The 26,500-nt window shown below is 47.4% G+C and overlaps 2 protein-coding genes across 4 annotated transcripts in view; both read left to right on the top strand.

The window, feature by feature from the left end:
- The window catches only part of odad2 (outer dynein arm docking complex subunit 2), a gene marked incomplete at both ends in the record, with an annotated part of 38,971 nt that extends 37,437 nt beyond the window's left edge, over positions 1–1,534 (top strand). Inside the window, 1 exon segment of the mRNA XM_084475183.1 lies at positions 1,367–1,534. Coding sequence (XP_084331309.1) covers positions 1,367–1,534 — 168 coding nt within the window.
- Positions 1,535–10,505: 8,971 nt separating this feature from the next.
- Positions 10,506–26,500, top strand: part of mkxa (mohawk homeobox a) — a gene marked incomplete at both ends in the record, with an annotated part of 17,169 nt that continues 1,174 nt past the window's right edge. The window contains 5 exons of one of the 3 annotated variants that reach the window (XM_084475573.1): positions 10,506–10,693; positions 12,761–12,920; positions 15,488–15,641; positions 18,314–18,397; positions 18,708–19,064. In XM_084475573.1, the coding sequence (XP_084331699.1) occupies positions 10,521–10,693; positions 12,761–12,920; positions 15,488–15,641; positions 18,314–18,397; positions 18,708–19,064 (928 nt within the window). Of the gene's footprint in view, positions 10,694–12,760; positions 12,921–15,487; positions 15,642–18,313; positions 18,398–18,707; positions 19,079–26,500 lie in introns of all 3 variants that reach the window. The other 2 variants (XM_084475571.1, XM_084475572.1) reach the window with 2 other exon arrangements.

Below are 26,500 nucleotides of genomic sequence, written 5' to 3'. Positions count from 1 at the left end.
ACCCTCTTCTTTCTGCCTCAAAATTAGTTTTAGGCCTTGAGACTTCCAAAGTGGCACAATTTGCCTTACATTAAGCATATTTACAGTACAAGATGATATTTAGGGCTCCTAACTTAAGTGCTTACTTTAAGGATTTAGATTTGCCTTTGGTTGATTATTGACGTAAACACGAAAGTACCCACTATAATTGCAAGTGTGTCCCAGGAAATCTCAATGGCTCACTATTGGGATTTCACGAAAGGGGAACACATTGAACAGATTTAGATTCGTCCCATTGCAGCACAGTGTTTGTGCTCTAATTTACTCTTCTTTTTTTTTTGTTGCCCTCCCCAACTGCCCACAAACCAAATGCAGCCATTTACCTCAAGATAAACACACACACACATACACACACACATGCCCACACAAACAACAATGTACCAGCCAACGCGTTTTGTCCTTGCACTGCTTCACACGGAGACGGGCACGCATCCCTGTGTAGATAGAGATAGCGCATAGCTTCTCTAAACCTCCAATACCATCTCAACCAGTCCGATGAAAATGGTATAAATAATGAAATTACTGCACTACACATTCCTTTAGCGGAATAAAAACACGTAAGCCTGTTCTGCAATGAGATCAAACACCTCTGCTGTTATACCGGGGGGGCGGTAATGGTGGGATATAAGCTGACCTTTGGAGTGGTGGAACAGGCGGTACGTGTGGCACGGATGGTGCTCCAGTTTTGAATGTCGAGCCTGCCCCGTTTTGGCTTTCATCTGAACCAACTTACAAGAGCATGTGTGCTCACAGCTGTAACCCCTTTTCCCCAGGCATGGTTGGAGAGGTTGAAATGGGACACACATGCACACCCACACACACACGCACGCACGCACGCACGCACACGCACACACACACACACGCATGCACACACGCACACACACACACACACACACACGCACGCGCACACACACAAAATGTGCACTGGCACATACACGTTATGCCCGTTATGCACTGTGAAGACATCGGCTACACTTTTTAACAAGGGGGTCATTTGATTAGAGCAATCAAGGTTAACGCAATAATATAATAAACTTTGTGTTTGACGAACAGACCAGGCTCATAATCACTTCCATGATGTGCGTGGAAGGCAGAAATTGACGCCGCCAACTTCCCCCTCCCTGTGTGAAGATTTATTTCATTTCACTTTTATTGAACGTTTTTCCAAACGCGGTCTGACTGGAGGAACATGGAGCATGTCTGGTGTTTGTGGCTCACTGTCGCGGCCCACGGCGGCAGCTCATGGTTTGCGTTTCTGATAACGCCACCCTGCCAACTCCCCCCCCCCCCCCCCCCCCCCCTGCTTTGCTCTGCTCTCCCCTCACAGCCCCTGCTGGTGATGATCGGCTCCACGGACCACATGCTCCAAGAGGCCGCCGCCGGTTGCCTGGGCAACATCCGTCGACTGTTCCTGGCTTACGACAAAGCACGCTACCCTACCAACCCCACCAGCCCACCCCGGGGTGGGGCCAGCGAGCCACACCCGGGACAGTGAGGCGGTCGGGCGGCGGGGTGGAGGAGACAGGGAGTGGGACGGGACGGGACAGGACGGGGCGGGGGGGGGCTGGGGGGCGGAGGTTGCTGGCTGATGAGCGGAGTTTGCTGGCTGATTATTGAACAAATAAATCTGCCCCAGATCCCCGTTCCATCTGAAGCCCCAAGCAACTCTGTCTTATTTTGGGCCGCCAGAGTGTTTCAAGTCAAATATTGTGACACGCGATGAGCGCGTATTTATGTTTCTTCTGCTTCCGTCGGGGTCTGGGGGCTTTTATCTGCAACGCCGCACACACGTCAATTATTTCATCAGTCTCTTATACAAACAGTTTCTTGGAAACCATCTTCTTCTGCTTCTTCTACTTCACCCCCTCCTCCCCCTCCTCCTCCTCTTTCTTCGCTGTCTGTCTCCTTCTTGGAGTTTTTGGACGGTGAAAATAAATACATAACTTTTCAGTTTGCTCTGGTGCCAAATCCCCCTGCGCTGTTTCGAAGAGCGGTATTGGTTCAGGGCATGTTCTCTGCGGTCAACATTCTCTGATGCAATTTGCTAAATCCAAACAAGATCTGAATCAGGTTTTTTTTTTTTAAGGTTTGCTTATTGCTTCCTCTTCCACATCTACCTCTTGGAACGGCAGACAATGAATACGAGTAGTTTGGTTTCCGATCTGCTCATAGGCAACTCAGATGAGTTGCGTCGCTCAAGCTAACAGCCCATTGTTTGTTGTTGACACAGGGAGACCGATTTGGATCCTCATGAATTGTATGAATCATTTGAATGTCAAAATTGATCATTTCAAAGCATATATTTAAAAAAAAAAGTATATATTCTTCTTGGTTACAATTTATATAATATTAGCTACATTCGCATTTTGGCTATAGGGTGCAAATCATATTTTATGCTCCTTTTTTGTTTATTCAGGACCAACTGGATTTTCCCAGTAGTCATAAACAATATATCATGATTTTAAGGAAGAATTGAGCACTGTTTCCTTCTTTGTTTTGGAAAGCATTAACTGTTCTGTTTTCAATTGTAACGTATAAAGGATATTAATAGTTGTTCTCTCTGTTTACAATACAGACATTTCCATGAATGTCATCTAATCATGACTGTGCATTTGTGTGTATGCGCGCGTGTGTGTGTGTGTGTGTGTGTGTGTGTATTTGTGTGTATTTGTGTGTATGCATGTGTGTGTGTGTGTGTGTGTGTGTGTGTGTGTGTGTGTATTTGTGTGTATGCATGCATGTGTGTGTGTGTGTGTGTGTGTGTGTGTGTGTGTGTGTGTGTGTGTGTGTGTGTGTGTGTGTGTGTGTGTGTGTGAATGAATCTGTGTACCTGTGTGTGTGTGTGTGTGTGTGTGTGTGTATGCCTGTGTGTGTGTTTGTCTGTGTGTGTGTGTGTGTGCATGTATTTGTTATTTTATATAGGAGTGCAGCTGAGCAGAGTGTGTCTAGACAATGCCTTTTGTCCACTTTATTTGTTAAGTCAAAACAGCCCATGTCGGGCTCCGCTGTTTCACGGCAGATTGCCCCAGAGGCTGCTGGTCCTAACCACTGTCAGCAGCACCATCACCCCCTTTTGTATCTCTGCATGTGTTGCCTGCTTCTCAGATTCCACTGTCCTGGTCCCACTTAGCCTAGCGGCTTAGCACTCAGCCACACGTAGAATGCCACAGCGTCTTGAAAAGGACTTTCATCATTACCCTCGACCACGTGCTAATATCGAAACATTATTAGCAAATAAGCAAATCGTCCAAACAGCTGCGGGTACCAGGGGGTCACGGTGAGAGCACTGATAGAGTAAGGATGAGGAAACCTCAGCGAGATGACTAATAAATAGAGAAATATACTGGCTCACTCTAAAACAGCCGTCTAGAGCTGGAGCTCAAAGGCAGCCACTGTCTCCAGACCACTCGGAGCTAAGAAATCCATTATGATTAATGGCCCTTTAATTCTGCAAAACATGTTTTATGGCCACAAAAACATGCCATACGTCAAAACAGATTTTTTGGGAAATCTTTCAATGAAAAGCATTTGGTAAGCCTAACAAGCAAAAGGAAAGCCGTTATCATAATTAGCTTCTCGTCTCTGTTAAATCTCTTTCTGTTTCTCTCCCTCTGTCAGCATTTTATTCACTTTCTGCATCCTCGCGACTCCTCGCGTCCTCGCCTGTGTTTGTTTTGCAGTGCTGTCATCCGTGACCGTATGGGGGCACATATTAATAACCTGTTGACTTAACTATCTGACAAACGACGCACGCTCCATCAAAGTGTGACCTATACGCAATGCGCTACTGCTCGCCATGTTTTCCCTGTCGGTCATCCAGGCTCAGAACGCCCGTGGGCTTCATACGCTGGTCTTCATCCACCCGGCTTAAAGAGAGAAAGACATATCCCTCTCCGTAATGGCTTCCCGGTGTACGTAGTTGTTGCGCCATACTTGATTTACAGTCTGAAAGAAAGCCGTCTGCTTGTTGTCACGAGGAACTGCTGCCGGACTTCACTCACAGAGTCCCTGCGTGGCTCCACGGGACGGCCTGTGCCTCGTGGAGGTGGCGATGTTTCAGAGGAGACTATCCCTAACCCTCTGGCCCATCGGTCATGAAGCCACAGTTGAGCCGCAATCCCTCCTGAGAAGGAAAACTGCCACTTTATTTCCTTGGCCGGGTCGGGACAGGGGACATTATTCATTGGGAAATAAGAGGTTATGCCTCCACGCCTCGGTAGCAACGGCAATTACATCCGACTGCGTCCTTTCTAGTTTGAGTCAGACTTCCAGAAGCTTCCCTCAGGCTCAAGGGAGGGGACGGAAATGGTGGAGGGGATATCCCCGGTTGTGTTTTTCGGTCGGAGACCGTGGCATCTGGCTACCACTCCTATGTACGGTATAGGAAAGGGTATAGCGCTCCCCATTGACCCGACCTTCAACCCAACGTGCAGACACCGCGTTGATGGACGCGCTCTAGCTCTTAATTACGCATTTTAAGAAGATTTATGAATGGAAATGTGGTTTTCCAAGCATTTCTTTGTCCAGAGTGAGGTGGACAAAATAACACGATTTATATCACTTGTTTCTTTTTATGGACAGTCCCCACTTCAATAAACTAGCTGGAGTATCATGATACTAGCCCAATTGTTCAAAAGCTTTGCTTGTTGTTTGAGGTATTATGTTTTATTATTAAAGATCCCACAGCTCCCAAGCCGTCCTGTGGAAACTTTGAATAAAAGAGACTAATAAACAGTAAAAATCTGCTGCCAAATATTATAAGTGGTTCTCTTCCCCCTACCCCTCCAACCCCCACCCCCTTGTGTTCTAAGTCTAAGTCCATTTTTTTATACAAAAATCACAAGCCGCTGCACGGGAGTAGCCTTGAGTCTCGACCTGCCTCTATTGGTCTGCCTGTGATGCTGCCATTAAAAACATGCGTGTTTACAAGGGCCCCACAGAGTCCCATCCAAACAGAAAGCGGAGCCTGGGCCCTATACACAGGGGCCAGCAGCTGAACACAGCGTCTCTTCTCCCGACTGTAAATTAGGTTAATATCATTAGGCCCTTGCTCACATAACCAGGGTCTGTGGGTGTGATGGCTGCATGGAGCGAGGTGCTCGCTGTTTGCTCCTCCCTGCTATAGCACCCTCGCCTGACCCCAAGTAGTACAACCGTTCAAACTATTTAGTACTATAAAGTACAAGTGCACTATTAACTACATTTATTTTAAAGGCACTCAGAGCTCCTAATGAATTTTGACGTTAAGGTGTAGTATCAAGTTTTGTGTGAGGCAAGAGTAGCGTCTCCATCAAGGTCTCATGATATTAATATTACCTATATTGGTCATGACAGCCGTGGTTATGTCCAGGGCTCACATAGCTGTGTGGCTGCCTTGATTCTCTTTGGGAAGAAGTTTTACCTGCAGGAACCACAGAGTGGAGAAAAGCACTATTATAAGAACCTGAGATGTACAGAGGATTGATGGTGTTGCCTTCAAACGAAAGGGGGAAGCTGGTGTTTCCTTCCGTAAACGTATGAATTCAGTTGCTGAATAAATAGAGCTTTTATCCCACACTCTAACTGAGTGAAACCAGTTGAATGTGATGGATGGTTGTTAAATGTTGGGGCTAATTTCAAAGTGCGATAGACCTCAGCCACTCGTCATTCTTAAAAACTCAACCTTGGCGTGAAATGAGGGCATGCTATGAAGTCATCTGAGATGTATTCTTCCAGAGGTGACAATACTTTTTAAGCCAGATCGTGGGCTTTTAGTTTTACCATATGCATATGGAATATAGGGGGAGGAATTTGAATACCCATGCATTTGCAGAGAAGACCTTATAATAGGAGGTCTTGGAAGTCTCTAGAAAAGTCATAAATACAGTCCTTCACACGTTGGACAGGGATGACTTGGCTCGTGCTCTCTCTGCCTCACAGCTGCGAGCCATACGACCGGCCTCTGTGTTTCTCTCCGATGCGTTGTGAACCAACCTGCGGCATTCCACAGAGAAAATGATCTGACCCTGATCGTTTACCTTGGGATCATTTTGCCAGGCGGATCGTGGCTCCGTGCACCCCAGAGATTGAGACATGATGCAACGCAGGAGAACGGTGCCAAATTAACAAATCATCAGTGAGGCCCGTAAAAGTAAAAAAAAAAAAACGTCTAAGGCTGATGGCGTGCTGGTACCGCTGACAGGTGCGAGATCCAGTTTCTCTCTCTGCATAATAGGAGAAATATGAAAATGATCGACAGCTAAATTGTTCCAATTGGGATTTTCCAGCTCATCATGGAGTGACATCACCAATCTCTACCTCTCAACTTGGCTGTTTTTACTCCCACTATGAGTCTGACATTAAAAAATATCCTTTTCCTTATACGCAACCCGTTCTACCAGTCCACCCCTCCCTGCCTTCGCTGCAACCGTCAGTCCTGGTCCAGCCTAGCGCCATCTGTCTGTTTGACGGAGCGCTCCCAAATACTTCAGAGCTTTGAAAACCATCTGCTCGCAAAAGAAAAATACCTGAAAAGTCATCGGCCACAGATAGCCCAGGCAGAGTTATAGAGGCGATGACACATGGTTAACTGAAACACTTTGCAGAGGGTTTTCACACTGGCATAACAAATGACCGATTCAACATTGCCTATTTGTTATTCTTCCTCGTGAGTGAGCTGCTTTTGGATGGAATATTTTGCACAAAAGAAAACTGTGTCTGATTTAGCGCGGCTTGGACCCGCGGTGCACGACAACATAGCGTCACCTTTTAAATTGAAACCGTGTCCAGCGACGGTTGCATTGAATTCATCAGGGCCATTCTAATAACTGGATGTGAACACTGCCATCTGGATAATGTAGTCCGTGCCATTAAGGAGTCATCTGTGTGCATCAACTAGTCATCTGTGTATTCTGGGGAAGACATATTTAGACGGACAAGAGTTAAAAGAATTCAAAAGTGCTCCAAGTTACAATTATGCTTCACTGTAATTTCTCCTAGCAGATTTTAATGGCAATCCTGCCTCCGTTTTGATTACTCAAAGTAGTAATGCAAGTTTACAGTTTCTGATTAGTGTCATAAATGTTTAAAACCCTTGTTTAAAAAGTACAAAATGGCAGAACTGGAGGATTCGCTGCTCGGCTAGAATCACCGCTCACATTTTCCAGCAAATCATTCGAACAAATATGTCTGTGGCTTTAAAAGGGCCCTGCAATGTAATTCCGACTTGGTTTACTGGGTAAATGATATCCAACTCTGGTGTGAAAATGTCAGTTAAAATATGAGGTAGTATTACAGTTATGGAGTTTTGGGCTGAAGAACTCATTTGGAGTGTAATTGTTCAAAGGGTTGACCAAACATTTCAAGTCAAGTAATAGCCCAGTTTTTGGACAAGTGCTTTGATTATACCCTTAGGCAAATTGGGCGTGTTCCCTGCATGCATTTGATGATGACAGCTCCAAGTAGGCATATTGTAGCTGAAACAAAATGTAATTGACTATATTGGTGGACCACACAGGAATGAGCTCACAATGAATATATTCATAGCATTTCTCCCAAGTCTATACTTCCACTTCTGTTCTCCCTGGGTTCAGATTGAAAGCACATAAACAACTGCTCCTTGAGATGTTTCTCGGCATTGTTTGTTTAAGATGAGGCCATCGCTTTTTCCAGGAGAAAACAAACAAACAAAAAGAGACTAATAAATAAAACCCCAGTTACACATCGCTGTCAGGTTCCGTCCGTCTCAGAGGTGGAAAAAGTCAACGGAGAGGGGTGGTGGAGGGATGAATGCCTCAAATATTTACACATGTTTTTGGTGAAAAATATTTCTCACTGTTAATCATCCAAACAAATCACACAATTCCCCCCTAAAACTTCTCAAACTGAATTAGAGGATAATGGAGTGAAAAAAAAAAGGTATGCATTCTTTGTAGAACTGCTATCGAACATACTGTGTGTTGAAAGACTCCAAATATTGGGGGGGGGGGGGTACCAGGATTCAAGAGCTTAGTGTGTTTATTCCACGCTTATCCGCAGGCTTGGTGTAAGCAGTATAAAAACAGGAAAGATTAAACTTCTAACAATTGTAGTAGGGTTTAGAACACAAAGCCCTCTTTAAAATGAGTCAACATCACTGTATTTTGTAGAAAGCCATTGCCTTTGCATTTGTATATCCCCTGTTGTCCCTGCTAATACAATACGACAAGGCCGGACCCCTTGTGATAACAAGCTCCTTAAATCACTGCTGGTTAAACCCCATGTTGGCCAGGGGATGGTCTGAGAGGAAGATATTGGAAGCTGCTCAAAGTGCCTTGAGTTTTCAGGGGGGAAGAGATGGCCTCAGATTGAAATGAGGTTTCTGACCGGTCTCTATAGCAACCTACAGGATGTGACTGGTTGTGTTTTGCCCTTGTGTTTTGATAAGAGCTACAAGTTCAAGCCAGGTAACGTATAGGTTTAACTCAGGCTACGGGTGCAAACTAGGATATCACACATAACTTTGAGCAAATAAACTCTCACCCAAACTTAATTAAAGTGATTACATGACCGCCTGGGTCATGATGGGTCTGCACTAGTCGTTAGTTAAAGAAACGTTCCCTATTAAATGAAAATAAACACAAATAAACGATAATTACATGGATCCCTAAACCTTCATATGGTCCTGGCTGCTTAGTCACGTCCCTTCGAATCACTACCCTGGATAAACCCCAGAGGAACACACAGCAGTCCATGACTCACAGGGCCATGCATGCAACAGCTAGGCTAATTATACTCGTTCTGAAGGGTTTCTTTAGAGGTAACCGGTGGTGACATCTGTAAAATTAGATCCTTTTTCTGAATGTCACTAAACCGCGGCAGACTATGCTTGTTTAAATTCTAATCTCAAAGCGAAAGGAATCTTGGATTAAATACCAGGTCTGGCCTATTGCAGAGCCCTCATGAGGGGTAATTGACTCAAGTGTGCTAAAACTTTGAAAATAAATACAGTGGGTGGCTTAATTCAGGCAATAAAAAAAAGTCCAGCCACATGGCCAAGAAACGACTTTTCCAAGGTTGAGAATAAAACTACCTGCTCCTGTAATGCATCACCACTTATGGTAATTACGGAGATTATCCTGTTTGATCAAGGACAGACGGGTTAAATGCTCTGCAGGCCTATCATGGCACTTTTGTGACAAAGTGATTGTCACAGGGTACCTCGGGTCTCACGGGCATCCACATCCAAAACAAACTTCAAGAAGTAACCCCCCCAAAAAAAAAAAAAAAAAAAAAAACTGGGTCGGGGGGTGAGCAGCAGACAGATCGAAATAGTCCAGGCACGCTCTTCTAACTGAACACGAGCGAGCGGCAGGACTGCATGCATCCTTGTTGCCGCCCCCTTCCTTTCCTACGTGCCCGGCCGCGGAACGAGCATAACGCATTCCCTTTATGTTCGCAGGCTACGGCTGCGTGCTAGGAAACATGAGACGGGTGAGTTATACAGAGTCCGGGGCGCCGAGCGGCGGGCCGCTGAATAAAGCTGAGAGGCAGCGGCGGTTCGTGTGGTTTCAGCTCAGGAACTTAAAACGTGAACATGTGAGCAGGGAATGGGCGACTGGACTCGGGATTATACACGACACAGAGACACGCAGGGAGGGGAGCTGAGCAGGTAATGACCGAGTTTTCCAAGCTGGTTTATTGAGTTAATTTTTGTTTATGTGTTGAATTGGGTATATTTTTTTCATGGGACGCGTCATGTGTTTGTGTTTCGTGTGACATGATGGCAGTGTTTGGCAGCACTGGGATATAGGGATGTCACCGTGTTAGGACTATAACTTTACCGGGAATAGACCCATTATGCTGACCCATCGTCTATTTACTGATGCAAAGTAAATTATAATATAAATAATATGCCTAGATGGACATTGAAGATAGATGGATTTTTTTTCACCTTTTAGATTTTTTGGGGGAAGTCAATATAAACTGCATTTTGTTAAGAATATTCTACAGTGGTTTGTGTATAATTATTCTATCGAGGATAAATCAGTGATGCTATAAGCATTTGGTTGAGGTTAATAATTTCAGACACGTTAAACGAGTTTTAAGAATGATGACACCTTGACAGAAGAGTAATTTCATCTTTAGCCTACTCATCAATGGTTTATTTCCTCCCCATTCTGGCTTTAGCCAAGACCGATCTTACTGTTGAGCATTACTAAACAAGTACTCATTCATCATAGGCTATTTGATACCAGTTCATCTTTATTCACTCTGCAAATTGTGAAAAAGTTGCAACGTCTCGAATGCGTAAGGCTGCATCCACATTACGCACGACATATAACTTAAGCCACAGCGCGAACAGGAGCTTGATAAGGATATCCAGACAATTTAATTTGCATAATAAAAAAACATGTACATTTGTTCCACAGGAAAGACGCGAGGATACTGTGCGAGCTCCGTTCAGCGCCATCCAAAGGGAGGTTTATTGTGCAGTGACCACGGGGGAATATACCTCGCCGAAGATGAATACCATTGTTTTTAACAAGTTGAGCAGCCAGGTCCTGTTCGAGGAGAAGGCAAAGGAGGCTGAGATGAGCAGCAGAAACTATTTAGAAGTCATGGACGGGCAACATCCAGACCTTCTTTCCAGCAGCCAAGCCATGAAAGACAACGCCGCCAGACACAGGAGAGCCGGGTATGTAAACCATCACACACTTATATACACGTTATTTATCAAATGCTATGAATTAATTTTTTTATCCGCGTTTGAAAGTTTGGAAATTTCCGTTGAGAATAAGGTTGATTCAATTAGACAACCTACAAGTTATTATATGGCCCTCAACGATTTACCTCAATTATGCGTAATTGCGCGTTTACGCATAGGAATCGGTAATAACAAATCTATGTCTGGCAAATGAATTTGTCTTGGAACATATTAGGTTATATTTAAGCCTATTTCGATAGGCAGTCGGATGTGTATACTTTGTGGACTAAATAGGCCGAATTAGGTGATTCTTAAATGTAGAATAAGCCATTGGCAGGGGAAAATTGCAACAATGTAACCTAATCTGATTGTTGTACAATTACATGGGCCAAAAACGAAAAATGTATGTGAAACAATTTCTCCTCTGGTCTTTATTTAGCGTATCACTTGGCGTTGAACTGAAATTAATAAGTAGTTCAGCTCGTGTTCAGTAGCGTGTTTAAAATACATAGTTTACAGCCTCCATCTGGTTCCAATAAATAAATGTGCCCTTCGACTCACCGTGTGGTCTAGTCAATCACCTTTTCCCAAATCAAAAAAATAAGTCCTACATTTAACCTATATATATATATATATGTATATATAGCGCGTTTGCACTAGTAGACCGCCTGTGTATATTCAATGTCTATTCACAAACAATGCTGTATAACGAATAAGCCTTTAACCTTATGATCATTATCCTACACACGCACGGATAATTGGCTTCAGTCTTGTGTGGAGGACTGAGTTTGCGGCTGGGAGAGTGGATGTTGCATTGAAGTGTGTGTGTGTGTGTGTGTGTGTGTGTGTGTGTGTGTGTGTGTGTGTGTGTGTGTGTGTGTGTGTGTGTGTTTTGTGCGTGTGCGTGTGTGTGTGTGTGTGTGTGCGTGCGCGCGCGTGAGTGAGCCCTTTATTTTTTTGTGTTACTTTGGAGGCGATTCAAGGATGTTTGGTGGCTGTTGAAAACAGCAAATAATTCCACCTAGTTGTCTACGTGCTGCATGTGTATGTGTGACAACCAGGCCTATAGCCTAGAATGTTCAGAACAAAAAGTACTAATGTTCTTTAGGGTGTTCATACAGATCGAGATTACAAGGAAAATATTTGTAGAACACAGACCTCAGTCGGCCCTGAGATTGGAAGAAAATGTGTTACATCTGCAGCAAAGTTTAGGGCGAGATAAAGTAGAGAATATGCAGGCTACAGCACCATAGTGACATCTACAGGTTCAAGAAAACCTGAAGTTGTCTGCAGGTGAGATAATTTCACAAAATATTTCACTACAATGTTGACCAATCAAAGAGAGGCACTGGTAAAACAAAACATAAAAATAAATCATGTGATCATAATTTATTTTTACATTTTAAAATGCTAATCTAATCATTGGAACGTTGTTTTTTGGCCTCTATGTAATTTTCCTCCAGAAACACTTCCAAAAACAGTTCTTGAGTGAGTGTATTAAAAACAAAGAAACTGATTTCTTCTCGACAACATGTTTGTTTGTTTGGTTGCGACATCAACTTGTGGTTGCAGGGAACTCTATAAAATGTAGCGACCATTTCCATCCTCTCTTTCCTTCCCGATACAATTTAATTGCACATTGTTTATTTCGAGGGCTTTTGCTCACGAATTTGCACACACTCATTACATTTAGTAATGTAAGCCTAGTTGTTGGGAAAATTTGACGTTGATTGTTGTGTTTTCTTTTACATAGTTGAGCACTGCAGTTATTCAAATACAGATGTTACCGTTGAATACGTCACCTGAAGGGATGCTATGCTAAAAGGCTAACATTTTTACTAGTTCTACTGAGTTTAGATTTTAGCATGTGTCAAATGTCAACACAGTTTCACTAAAACGTACATTTTATTCCCAATGTGTTCCCATTTAGACTTTTCATGTGACATGAAAAGTCCTAAAAAAACACGGCACATACACGGCCAATAGTGAATGTTTCTCGTTGTTGTCGATCAGGGGCCTAGGCATACTATTCCTGACACATCTGTTCCTCCTATGCAGTGGTCGTCCAAACGGCGGAAAGGTGCGACATAAACGTCAGGCTCTTCAGGACATGGCGCGTCCACTGAAGCAGTGGCTATACAAGCACCGAGACAACCCTTATCCCACCAAGACGGAGAAGATACTGCTGGCTCTCGGGTCGCAAATGACCCTGGTACAGGTGAGGACCTTGCCCCCTGAACCATCACCCTCTCTGCCTTCAGAGCAAGTTGACCCGCTAGTGTGTTGAGCTTTTCCATCTTTTTAATGATTGGTGAACCAAATCGTTTTTTTGTCCCCTTTCATTGTTGATATGTTTATAGGATTGTAACATTTGACCTTTTCAAAATCGTAACTACATATTTATCTACATATAGATTTTTATCAGCATTGATGTATCCTTTTAGAGAACAATTTACATCTTGTTTCTTTTTCACTCTCTTTCATGCTTCCACAATCTGAAAATACTAAGATCAACAGTGTGTGCGCATGAGTCTGTAGGACTGCGCATGCATGTGCCTACATCTGTGTGTGTTTGCACAAGTCTGTCAGTTTGGTGTCAAGTGCGTGTGTCTGGGAGCCAGTCAGTGTGTGTGTGAGTCACAGTCAGTGTGATTGTGTGTTTGTTTGTGTTTGTCTGGCACGTGCAGCTGCATTGAAACGGTATCATCTGTCTGACAAGGTCAGCAATATGGCCTGGAACTCTATGGAGGTCTATTTGCAGCCCTGGGCCACACAGCCTAATGTGGTTCTCATTTGGGGCCTAATGAAGCTGTTTGTTTTGGTGAGGGACAGACCCAGGAGTATTGGCCTCTCACACACCACGCGCACACACACACACACACACACACACACACACGTCCACAGACAGATACAGACAGACAGAAAACACACCAACCTCATACTCACAGCGGCAGGTCTCGATACGGTTCAAGTTTCACAATGTCAAAGCGAATCGAAGATTTCCATAATTTCATTACGCACACATACAAACAAAAAGACAAAGTCATCTTCATTGTTGGCCTTTACAGTTAAATCTAATCACCACCACAAAAAAAATTTAATCTGAACTTTTGTATGTCATAAAGAATGCATTTTTTTTGGCTTATTATTGTAGTTCTAGCTAATCAATGCAGAGCACTCCCCACTGCCCTCCCCTTCCACCCAGGGCCCTCTCCCCCATCCAGGGCCCTCCACTTCCACCCAGGGCCCTCTCCCCCTCCCAGGGCCCTCCCCTTCCACCCAGGGCCCTCTCCCCGACCCGGGGTCCTCTCCCCCACCCAGAGCCCTCTCCCCCACCCTGGGCCCTCTCCCCCACCCAGAGCCCTCTCCCCCCTGCAGAGGGGTCACCCATGCCCCCCTGGCCGACGTGTTTGCTCTTGTCTGGGAGCCGTCGACTCTGTCTCCTCCACGCTACATGAGGCTGATGAGCCGTCCCTACACTCCTCCCGTCTCTCTCCCCCCTCTCGCCCTCCATTCACATTGAGCACTGAGCTCGCTCGCCCTCTCCCCCCCCTTGCGATGCCAAGGCACGACCCAGTGAGCTCAGGGGCTGCAGACAACGGGAGACTCGGTGAAAGAGGAACTCCGTATTGCAGCACAGTGAGGGGGTCACAGGAGGGGAATAAGTGTTCCAGCATGAACCTGCTTCACTCACGTTCACACACACACACACACACACACACACACACACACACACACACACACACACACACACACACACACACACACACACACAAACCGCTCAGTTCTCCAACCCTCCCCCGCCCTAACTTCATAAGTCGCTTGGAGCGTATTGAGCATGACACGTTATTGTAGTAGAACATCTAAATGGTCCGCCCTGCCGGCGAAACAGACACAGGTGGCGACTCAAGTGGTCATTTTTTTTTCTTATTCATTCCACCTCGAAAAAACAACTCTTGGAGAGAAGAAAAATCATTGTTGGGGAGTTTGACCGTCCAGGTTCAGCAAACGGGGCTTAAGGGTGCGAAGCAAAACAGCAACTGGAGCAACTTAATATTATCAAGATCATTTCTCTCTCCGCTCTCTGACTTTCTCTCTTTCGGGGTCCTTAAACACTGGCGAGAAGGTCCTAAGTTCACAAAGTAAAAGCTCTATTTTCGTTTTTTTGTTTGTTTTTCAGATGATTTAATTCATTAGTTGTACTACCTCTGTATTGTGATAATCACACAAATCCAGATGGTTGTCTCAAAATGCTGGCAACAGCCTTTTATTTTCTTAACTCCAGCAGTTCCAACTCTGTCCCTCGGTGTAATTGAAGGCAGAGAGCAGACGCATATTTCTTTTCATTCTTTCAGAGAGGAGAGTCTCCACTTTGGCATTGAATGTTGAGGTGTTTGGAAGGAAAATAGTAACGGATGTGTCTGCTGGCACCCAATTACCTCTCTCTCTCCCTCACTATCTTCCTCTATCTCTCTGTATGTCCGTCCCTATCTCTCTCAGACTTTTTACACTGACAAATTATAAATTTGTGTATTATTTATACAGGTTTTTTCTTACTAAAATTGTCCTTTCTCTCCCTCTCTCTCTTTCTCTCTCTCTCTCTCTATTTCTCTCTCTCTCCCTCTCTCTCTCTGTCTCTCCCTCTCGCCGTCGCTCTCTCTCTCTCTCTCTCTCTCTCTCTCTCTCTCTCTCTCTCTCTCTCTCTCTATCTATCCTCCCTCCCTCTCTCCCTCTCCCCCTCCCTCTCCCTCTCTCTGTCTTTGTCTCTCCATGTCTCTCGCCCAGGTCTCCAACTGGTTCGCCAACGCGCGGCGGCGTCTGAAGAACACGGTGCGGCAGCCCGACCTGAGCTGGGCGCTGCGGATCAAGCTGTACAACAAGTACGTGCAGGGCAACGCCGAGAGGCTCAGCGTCAGCAGCGAGGACAGCTGCTCGGAAGGTGAGAACCTCCCATCACTACCGCCGTCACCACAGCCCCCCCCCCTCCACCCCGCACCCCCTCCCCTGCTCCCAAGTAACCCCGTAACTTAAGGCTAAGTTATGGTTCCACGTTGACGCAACGCAAGGGGGTTTACGGACCCATTACGTCCTTGCGGACCCTACCTTGTGTCCACCGCAAGGGCCTGACGTTCGCCTCCCAAAAAGTGTAACCTTGTGTGGAGGCGACACAGCAGCAAGGGCTGTGATTGGTCCGCTAACGTGAACCCGACGCAGAACCAAAACCAGGTTCACGACTGCGTCGAAGCGACTGCGTGGTCATTGCATCGTGTCAACGTGGAACCATAACGAAGCCTTTAAATCGGCCGAGAAACGGGAACGTCGACGAGAAAGCGTCAAAGCTTCTTTCTCGTCGACGTTCCCGGTTTAAGTTGACGGTTCGTAAAAAACGTAAAAAAACGCATGAACGGCGAGTAGCACATGAAGTATCGTGTGCGGCCGCAGAACCATCGGAGGGAAGAACCGTGATTGCCAACATAAAGTTGTGCGACCGCATAAACACCCGCGTACACCGTTCAGCATGTTTACAATATGAAGGGGCATGAGTCTATTTGGTTTTTTTTGGTCCTCTTATACAACAACGCACGTATAAATCAATTGTCTCTTGGAGACAGTGGTTGGGATGGTGGTAGTGTCTTTAGGTAGGTAGTGTCTTTGCCTCTCAGCTCCAAGGCCCTCCTCCAGGTACCCTGGTCTCCCTGACCACCCACCTCCAAAGACAAGCCTTTTAGGCTGTAGTCGCAGAGCCCAAAATGATCTACAGGTGTGGATGGTGTGTCTAATGCTGTACCAGCATGGCGCCCCATTCTGAGAGTCTGTCCTAAAACCATCCAGCCGGGATAGGCTCCACACTTTCCCCCCAAAAATGGAGGGAAGGATTTTTTGTTGATCTGTTTGTTTAGCTCTTACTTCTATGTTTTCACAGAAACATTTGTTTTCTTGTTTTTCCGTCCAGATCTGCCCACATGGCATAGATGTTCCCATGTAATATAACCGTGAAAACCATAAATCAATCTTGTGTCGAACGAGGCAATTGCTTTATCCTCTCGGAATGGAGTCAGATGACTCATAACCATGTTATGTATAGTACACACCGCACACTGCACGCTACACTCTCCCTTATTGCTCCCAGCAGGATGCTTCGCTATGCATCGGCATGCTCAGGGTCCAAAAACAAAGCGTGTGTACGTGTCTGTGTGTGGGTGTGTGTGTTTGTGTGTCCCAGCCGAGCGACGCTGTGGGTCTGCCGAGCATTTGACACGCTGTCATTAAGATACCCCACCAGAGTAGACTCTCTCTCTCTCTCTCCATCTCGCTCTCTCTCTCTCTCTTTCTCTCTCTTTCTCAGTCTTTCTCTCTCTCTCTCCCTCTCAGCCCTCAATTGAGAATGAGTGTCTGTCAGCCATGCTTTTTATTACACAAGCGCACTCACTCACGCATACTCATGTCTCATTGATGACTCACACACACACAAAAACAAAGACACACACACACACTCACACACATAATGATTATAGTTGGACATGCTCACACCAACACATTGAAGGGCACACAGAAACACACACACACACGCAACGATGAAATTGTGAGAGAAAATATACACAGAATATACACTTCCATAATATCGACTGGGTATCAATTAAAATGGACCCAGAGGAGCCCCAAACAGGGAGACAGAAGACAGCAGGAGGAGATGTCACTTTATGATCCCTAATTAAGGTCTCACAGGCGTAGCGAGCAGGCGTGCGGCCGCGCAGTGGAATGCACTGGTGGTGTTTGCATTGTGTTTACCTCCACCGCCCGCACCACCGCTGCGCTCTGTCTCCCGGCCTCCTCTCTCCCGCTGTCATATTATGGTCAGTGGCGTTCGCACTGTCGTCCCCCCCCCAACAACCCAAAGACCGGCTCCCTCTCCTGGCCCGTGGGCCAGAAAGCGGGCCCCGACCATTATGTTCATAAGCCTTCTGGCTTTTGTTCCGGAGGCTATTTACAGGGGCCCCGCGTGACTGACCCCACGGACCCCAGGCCAACATTCCTCCGGCTGTCCTGAAATGGACCCTCCGCACCGGGTACAGGGTCTTGCTTTATGACCCCCTGGGGAGGGGGGGGGGGGGGGTCGTACGGCAGCTTAGCACAAATAAAACGTTCAGTTTGTTTAGCACCTAGTAAATGAGCAGATTTAGGGCCGAATTATAGCCATGAATAAGCTTTGGTTTTCTTTATTCAGTTATTGGGTTGTGACAAGGACTGGAGAGTGGGATGGGGTGGAGGGTGGTGTAGGTCGGTGGGGGGGGATATATGCTTACCCTCGCAGGACATATGTTAACTCTCCCCATGTGTTTCTGATACCTGAAAGCCGTAATTGTAATCCAGTTGGTTGCCGAGATTTCAGTACGACCAGCCTTAATTACGCCCCTAGCGTCTTGGCAATGGGATGCTATCAGGGGGCTGGAGGTTAGCCTCTTGATTGGCCTCCATCTGCCGCAAGGCTGCCTTCCTTTATTTATTTATTTTCTCATTTATTCATTCTTTTATTTATTTATTTGTTAACATCTGTACTTTCCCCCCTCAGTGTTGCAGTTTCATCATGTTTCCCTGGTACTCTTTCATCAGGTGGCGTAGAAACCATTCGTTTCTGCCCAGGGATTGCAGTGGGTCATCCGCTACAGTTTCGTAACCGGTCTCAGATAGACACCGGTAATGACCCCCGCACCCCCATCCCATCCTAGACCCCCACCTCCCCTCTTTTAAGGCAGTCCCATCAGCTTGCCCCTGGTGTGGAGTAGAGCAGGATTTAAAAGTCTTAACACTAGGTTCCAAGTTAAAAACATCAACTAAATCTGTTCAATTTTTGGAAACTGCAGTTTGTTCAAGACTTCTCTATTGAATTAAAATTCCCCCAAAACATCAATGTTTTACTTTATTTCTACCGTTAACTGTCCCTGGAATAACCCTCCGCATTTTGTCTCCTTTTTTTAATCTCCACGGCGCCACCCCACCGGCCCAGACGGCGACAACCCCCAGCGGACGGCGAACGGCGTGGGCGTGGGCGAGCACGGCCAGCCCATGTACCAGAGCGTCATCAAGAAGGAGGGCTCCTCCTCCGTGGTGGGCGTGGCCATGGACATGGGGGCGGGGCTGCGGTCGGCGGCGGAGCCCGACGACTATGTGTCCCCGCCCAAGTACAAGAGCAGCCTGCTGCACCGCTACCTGAACGACTCGCTGCGCCACGTGATGGTGGCCAACGCCGTGATGGACGCGCGGCGGCGGAACCACTCGGGCTCCTTCAGCTCCAATGAGTACGACGACGAGCTGCTGTCGCCCTCGTCCTCCGAGGCAGAGGCCAACTTTGTCTACCGGGCAGGTGAGGGGACGCTGGTGGCTTTCTGTTTGTTTGTCGTGTGTTTAGTTTCGAGGCCCCACATCCCAACCGTCCCGAGAGATGCGACCCAACACCCCAGGTTTTTTGTTTTTTTTTTGCCTGCATTTTTCATCCCTCTCGAGCGACTAGAGCCGCTAAAAATACGAGCCTCCCTCTGCTGCTGTTCTCTGTTGTTTTGGTTCGCCCGGGCCCCAGTTGATTCTGGTTTCATTTCCTGCCTCTGTGCGTCTCCCCGCGTCGTGCCGTTCCACCGCTGTCTCCGCTTACACCTCGCTCCGCCACTTCTGCTCCCGCTTAAGACCCTACTGCCGTACCACCGCACTTCAAAGATTCAGAACCTCCCCCGCCCCCGCCCCCCAAAAAAAGGCTCCCCAGCTCTTATAATTCGGTTATTATTAGACGCAAGCGAGAAAACCCGCGACGTACTCCGCAAAACACATTGCAAACACACAGGGCGGTGCGCACACACGCACACGCGCACTGCGGGGGATCTCGCAACCCAATCGCTCCTCGGCGTCAGATCACACACACTCCAACGGCCCCGCGTAGCCCCTGGTCCCGACCTCTGCTGCTGAGCACACTGAGGAATTTTCCCCCGGCGTGTTCCCTCTCCTCGAGAACCGGGTTCTGCAGACAGCCAGACACAACAAGGCCATGTGCTGCGCGGCCCCCTCTCTTTCATACTACTGTTTGGCATGCCTTTGATCCTGCACTGAGGTCCTGCGCCGAACGCCGCACGCACGAGCGTGTGTGTGTGTGTGTGTGTGTGTGTGTGTGTGTGTGTGTGTGTGTGTGTGTGTGTGTGTGTGTGTGTGTGAGGATTTGTGTGTGTGTGTGCGTGGGTGGAGCACTTGCATATGCGCACCTGAGGCATTCTTAAAAATAAATAAACACATGCCTATATTTGTCCATGTGTCCTCTGCACATCCACGTCCAAAATAGTTTTTCATCAGATTAAAGGCGTGTCATCATTGTGAAAGGTCGGCGTAAGGGAATCTCTAGGCCGTGACGCCATAAAAAGGTGAGAGGGTTTATGAAAGCACATTATGCTGGACTGGCCCGCTGTCACTTTGAACTCAGTGTGTCTCGGTGCCTTTAGTCCAGGCCTTGTGCACGAAGCTAGTCCACCAAGCCTTACACTTCTGCACTGCCCCGGCTTTCCACACACAGGTGCTGTGGGCCAATCACGGCCCTCCAAGCTTTGGCGAGAGAGAGTTCCTGGCTGTTTGTTGGAGGAACACTGAGATCTCTTTGTTCAGGAGCACCGTTTTCAGGGTTTAAGGGAGCAGGGAGGTTTTTTATGTGTTGTTTTGTTTTAACCTAAGAGTAATGTGTTTCAAATTACCCAGAAAAAACTGTGGAGTAATTTCAGGAATCACGTCCTACATGGAGGAAGTGTGTGTGTGTGTGTGTGTGTGTGTGTGTGTGTGTGTGTGTGTGTGTGTGTGTGTGTGTGTGTGTGCGCATGGGTCAGTGTGTGGGTGTGTGTGTGCGTTTGTGTTCTGGACAGAATGTTCCATCCGTTCTATCAGTGGAAGCAGCAAAGGCACCTGTTTGGCTCCAGATGGCATAGAAGAGAATTTAGCAGTTGACTCTTTTTTATCATGAGGTAGAATTTGTGTTCTTCCTCTCCACCTTCAATACATTTGGTTTGTGTTCAGACACATATAAGTGTTATTATTATTGTCTGTTCCACAGTCCCTCATTAATCTGCTCCCTTAGTGGTTAATTTCCAGTCCAAAAAGTCCAAAGACTACATCATATAATTTGAAATAAACCTTAAAATTTGTCAAAGATGGTTGAGGGACAGAACACCAGTTTGGAGCCTCCTCTCCTTCCTTCTCCTCCTGTGTCGGCACATCCCTGATATTTTTGTAGTCACTAAGTCCCTCTGTCTTCCACAAGTACAGATTGCCTGAATTTCAGGAGTGTGTTTTTTATTTATTTTCAGAGCGAGCACACTAAAGTGAGAAAACTAGCAAGTGACTTGGAGACCAAACAATTTGAATGCAAGTGAACAATTAAGAGAGATGTGTTTATGTGAGTGAGTGAGTGAGTGAGTGTGTGTGAGTGAGTGCGTGAGTGAGCGTGAGTGTAGAAAAAAAGAGAGGGGAGACGACAGAAGAGAGGAAATTAAAGCAAGATGCGACAAGCTGCTTCTGTTTAGATTTTGATTATTCCTTTCCTATATTCTTCATCTTTCCTTAACTCAACATAACACAATTGTGATTGGCCTAAGCAACAGTGGCGTGCTTGGCAGCCGTCGGCCCATTGGCCAGGAGGGTGCATGGAGGGATGGTTGGCTTTGGGCTGCCTGAGCCCGGTGTTATCTATATCTACAGAGGGCAGTCAGACGTGGTGAGGAGATGGTGGGTGTAGATTTACTCTGTCCACTCGGTGGAAAACCAGACTGCTGCTGGCCCTGAAACACAGTGTGCCCGAATCACACATACACACGCACACGCATGCACGAACACAAACAAAAACACACACACACACACACACACACGTGCATGCAAGCACACACAGTGTACAGAAAATTCACCATTCATTCATCATTGCAAACCATGAAAAAGATTTATACAAAACAAATCTACATTTAGAAGGCACACACAGACACACACACACACACACACACACACACACACACATGCTCGTGCACACACACAGTGTACAAAAAGTTCACAATCACAAAACCAAGCCATACAAAACACACACACACCCACCCCGATAGGGAGTTTTCATTGAAGACAAGAAACAGTAGAATTCCAATGCACATGCCAGGGATTTCATGCCAAATGACCCTTTAATGGGATATTAAATGGCAGGAATCTGGCTGAATGTTTTTCTTCTCGGCTGGTACCAGATTTCACCCTGTCTGATGTGATAGAGATCATTATTTGGCCAACTAATTCCCTGACTCTCTTTATGGACTGCAGTGTGTTGGTCAGACCTCGCAGGCCGGCTTGTCATTGGTCGAAGCTGTTTTATGGAGCAGCGTTAATAGCTGTGCTGAGGAAACGGGAGACATTTTGCATCTGTCCATAGTGGTCGTAACCAGCGTAACGTAACGCGTCACAAGAATAATAAATACCTCAAAGTGTTTCACCTTAAAATGAGTCATTTAACCACAGGAAACTTTCACTGATGTAGATATAGCCCTTTTACTGATACTTCTGTTATTCTTGGTATTTAAGTTAATTATGCCGTAATTACATTATTTAACACCGGAATAAAAATGTCTGGCACGTCAAAGAGCCAAAAACATTATGATATGTAATCTACTGATGTTTGGAACGCCTTCTTGTCAAAGGGGAATGTCTGCTATATCTGTGTGTGTGTGTGTTTCACTACACACACACCACGACACACACACCAACCTGCGTTTAACGATATGGGCGCCACTTAATTGTCCCAGCGGCAGGCGGCAGTTAGCGAACAGCTGGGTCGGAAATATTTTCAATGAAAACGCAATCGTTTTTTTTTCTCGACACAGGGGCCTCTGCGGTCCGCTTTGGGCCTCTGAAATTAGGTCCCAGCGAACGGCCAGACAATTATTGGAATCCCAGTTTGCACCACTTGAAAGGGTCCGTGGCCGTCCGTCCGTCCTTCCCCCCCGCCCCCCCGGCGGAGGCTCCGCAGCACAGAATAGTAACTCTAATACGGAAAAACTGGGTTTTCGGTTTTCCACCGCTCTCTGGCTTTCCTCGTATGTAGGTTGGAACGTGGCTCGGAGGGGCAGGTGGAAATGTATAACCATCGGTTACGATGTTTCAGATAACCATCCAAAGCGAGGCTTCGTATAATTTTTTTAACCAACGCAGGATTTCCTCAACCCTTAATTCGTTTTTTTGTCCTTTTAAAGACAAATGCAGCAGTGTTATTCAGGGCACGGTAGAAAGACCAACAGCACAACATGAATGTGACTGAACGGTCGGCCCTGTGAACGAATGCGACCGGTGGGGAATAGTGAGGCAGAAGAGGGAGCAGAGGACAGTGGTGGGAGTGGGAGTTGGCATAGTTACAATGCCTGCCACTTGTTGGACAGTGATTGATGAGGACCGCTCACCTTAGGAATCTCGAGCGCTGGATAGACTGGCCTCGCTCCTCTTTCCACAGTTTGACTCGGAAAGAGGAAGCAGGGAGACAAGAGGCGAGTTGTTCCGTGGGACCGCTGCTGGCCAAGGCTTGCTCGGCTCAGTCTGGGCTTAAGAGTCTTTTAATGGGGGAGATGAGCCGGACTGGGAGGGGAGACCTCGTCCATGCCAGCGTTGAAGGGCCGCCTCACTTTCAATACAAGGCAAAGGGGGCCGCTGATTGAAGCCGTTGGACTAAATTAACTCGAGCTCTGTTATGGTTTTCCAGATCTGGCCCCGAAGTACTCCAGCAGCAACGGGTCTCTCAGACACACTCACGCACACACGCACACACACCAACGCACATTTTGGTCACAGCATAATTCAAAGCTCACGTTGGACGGCAAGACGAAGAGGTTTTACTTAAGATATTTCCCAAGGGTGTATATTTGTGCACACAGTTTGTTTCTGTCTCCCTCGACTGTGGTTTGTCCAACGGGAGCAAGCATAGGTGGCTGAGCATAATCTGAGGCAATGAAACGGCCTTGCCCTTTCATTAGCATGGAAAGGTAAATGAGCGCGAGGGCGGGAAGGATGGGGAAAACAGGAAGAGTGAGCCTCTTTGGTCGTTAAGGGAGGATGTCGGCTCTCTGACCACCACGGCCTGGGCGCGACACAGCTTTTAGAACCAGACACTGATTCATCCTAGCCACCGGGCTGAGCAGTTAACAGACACAACAGCTATTTTGTTGCGTTGTTTTGTTTAGTTTTAGTGTTTTACGCGCGGCTCCCATGATGGCAGGGCTGGAAGAGTATGAAATAATGAGCATGCCCAATCCCTCAACCTGATCATTTAGGAACGGTCAGCACTGAGGCACAAACACAAACACACACACACTAACTCACTACACATCAGTGCACTGGGTGGTTTCAAGCACACACCCGGCTGGCTACAGTCAGGGAAACCAAAGCACTCAGCACTGTTCCGTATAAAACACCCAAATTGCTTCCATTTTTAGAGTTGCGTCTGAAACAATAGACCGACATTGTGTTCCCACGGGAGCAAAGAGAGGGGGGAGGAGGGGAGGGCTTGTGGGGGGGGGGGGGGGGGGGGGAGAGAGAGAGAGAGAGAGAGAGAGAGAGAGAGAGAGACGGCGAGGTTTAATGAAGGAGCAGAGGTGTGATCAAGTGCATGCGGTGCAGAGGCTTCAAACAAACACAAAGTGCAAACTGCGGCCATGCAGCCCACCGCCGCAAAGAGCGGCCGCCTTACCCATGTCGTGAGCACCATCAGAAAACATGTAATTTGCTGAACAACACAGGGTATTTCAGGGGTTGTCGAGAACATTAAAAAATCGTCCAATGTCTCTCAGATGGCCGCAGGTTTCCACTCACCACTCACCAGCCGCCCCCTGTTGTGCCCTCCTTCCTCTCACACGACAGCCGAGAGAGAGAGAGAGAGAGAGAGAGAGAGTCTGCTGGGTCTTGTCGTTTTTTGGTACGTAGTCATTCCACTCATGCAGGACATGATAAGGCATCCGTCGGAACAATTAAGCCTCCTTAGGCTTTGCTGCTCACCGAGGCCCACTGCACCTCTAGGTCAATGAGGTGGTGGGCGGGGCTGACGTTACCATGGCGAGGAATCGGCCCTGGCTAATTGTGGTGTATACTCTCCGTTGCCATGAGCTCAATTTATGGCCTCGCTAATGTGTTGGTTCTGTTCCTATCTCTCCCTCTCTCTCCCTGTCTCCCTCTGCCCCTATATCTCTCTCTTCCTCTGTCTGTTGCCCTGTGACAACAGTTTCCATGTTTACCATCTGCGGCGGGCCAGTGTCACGCCACTCTCAAAGCGAAGGTCCAATTTTCAAGACATCATCTCCTCCCGTCGGCATGCGATGGTCCTTATTTTGCGGGTTTTCGAACGGCTGACGTCATCATGACAACCCCAGACAGAAACTGCGTGCCACGAGAGAGCGAGAGGGAGGGAGAGGGAGGGAGAGAGAGCGATGATGCAGTTTTCCTTGACAGGGCTCTTTAATACTTGCCTCTCTCTGGGCTGATGCAGCAGGACGTCTGATTAGCTGCTGTTTACTGGCACCAGGCGGGCAAGGCCCGGGAACGTCTGCATCGCACTTATTATATCTGCGTCGTCCTCACCCAGCACCACTGGAAGTTGCCATACTTATTTCTTGGATCCCTGCTATCTTTCCCCCTGCCTACGGTGCAGTCCATCAAAAAGCCCATGTCATCTGTTCGGCAGCCATGGAAAAAAGCTATGGAGCGCAGATAAAGCAGTTTTGCCCGCACGCGTGTATGTGTGTGTGTGTGTGTGGGTTGTGTTTAATCGCTGCCCTTCAGAGTTGTGTGTCGGTAGGGGAAGAAAGCATGTGCGCGCACGCAGAATTTATGTCCACGCACAGGGCCTGGTGCTGGCCGTCTATGAGAAGCAGACAGCTTTGACAACCCATATCCTACTACTATCCTACGAGAGCGAGTGGGAGGGAGGGGAAGAGAGGGACAGGGAGGGGGGGGAGGGACAGAGAGAGGGAAGGGGGAGGGGGAGAGAGAGAGGGAGGAGGGTGGGTATGGGGGGGGGGGGGGGAGAGAAGGACAGAGAGAGAGAGAGAGACAGAGAGGGGGGGGGAGAGAGAGGGGACAGAGAGGGAGGGAGGGGGGTATTGGGGGGGGGAGGGACAGAGAGAGAGAGGGACAGAGAGGGAGGGAGGGTGGGTATGGGGGGGGGGAGGGACAGAGAGAGAGAGGGACAGAGAGAGGGGACAGAGAGGAGGGAGGGGGTGGATATGAGGGGAGGAAAGAGAGGGACAGAGAGGGGAAGAGGGAGGGAAAGAGGGACAGAGAGAAGGCGGGAGAAGGGGGGAGAGGGAGACTATTAACTGGGAGAGGCAGTCTGAAGCAGACTTGGCAGGACACGGGCCAGACGAGTGCCAAGGCATCGCCAAAAAATCGTTTGCAGGCTCTCCTTACCGCTGCGAACACTGCAGACAGTTCAAGTGTATCTATCTGCATACATATACATAGGGATATAAAAATGGAGGAGACGGACGGCCAAGCCAAGCATATGTATTTAGTCTCCGTGGCGTCAGCCAGAACACACACACACACATCCACAAAGTGTTGAGGTTTGTTCTCGTTTTTAAAGCGGAGATAAGATCACTGCTAGGCAGTAGGAAGACGTAGCGGTGTTTCGCTGGAAGCATGCGTCACTCAACACCGCCCTGGTCTCAGCAGCACTCAGCTCCAGTCATTCAGCTGCCTGTCATGCTGGGATGCGCTTCCCGGCAAAGGCCCTGGATGTGTCACGACTCCAGGTTGATGCTGAAG

The sequence above is a fragment of the Micromesistius poutassou genome (genome assembly GCF_964030765.1).
Source record: "Micromesistius poutassou genome assembly, chromosome: 11".
Taxonomy (NCBI): Eukaryota; Metazoa; Chordata; class Actinopteri; order Gadiformes; family Gadidae; genus Micromesistius; species Micromesistius poutassou.
Note: the sequence above shows the minus strand (reverse complement) of the source record. Positions and strands in the feature narration are given on the sequence as shown.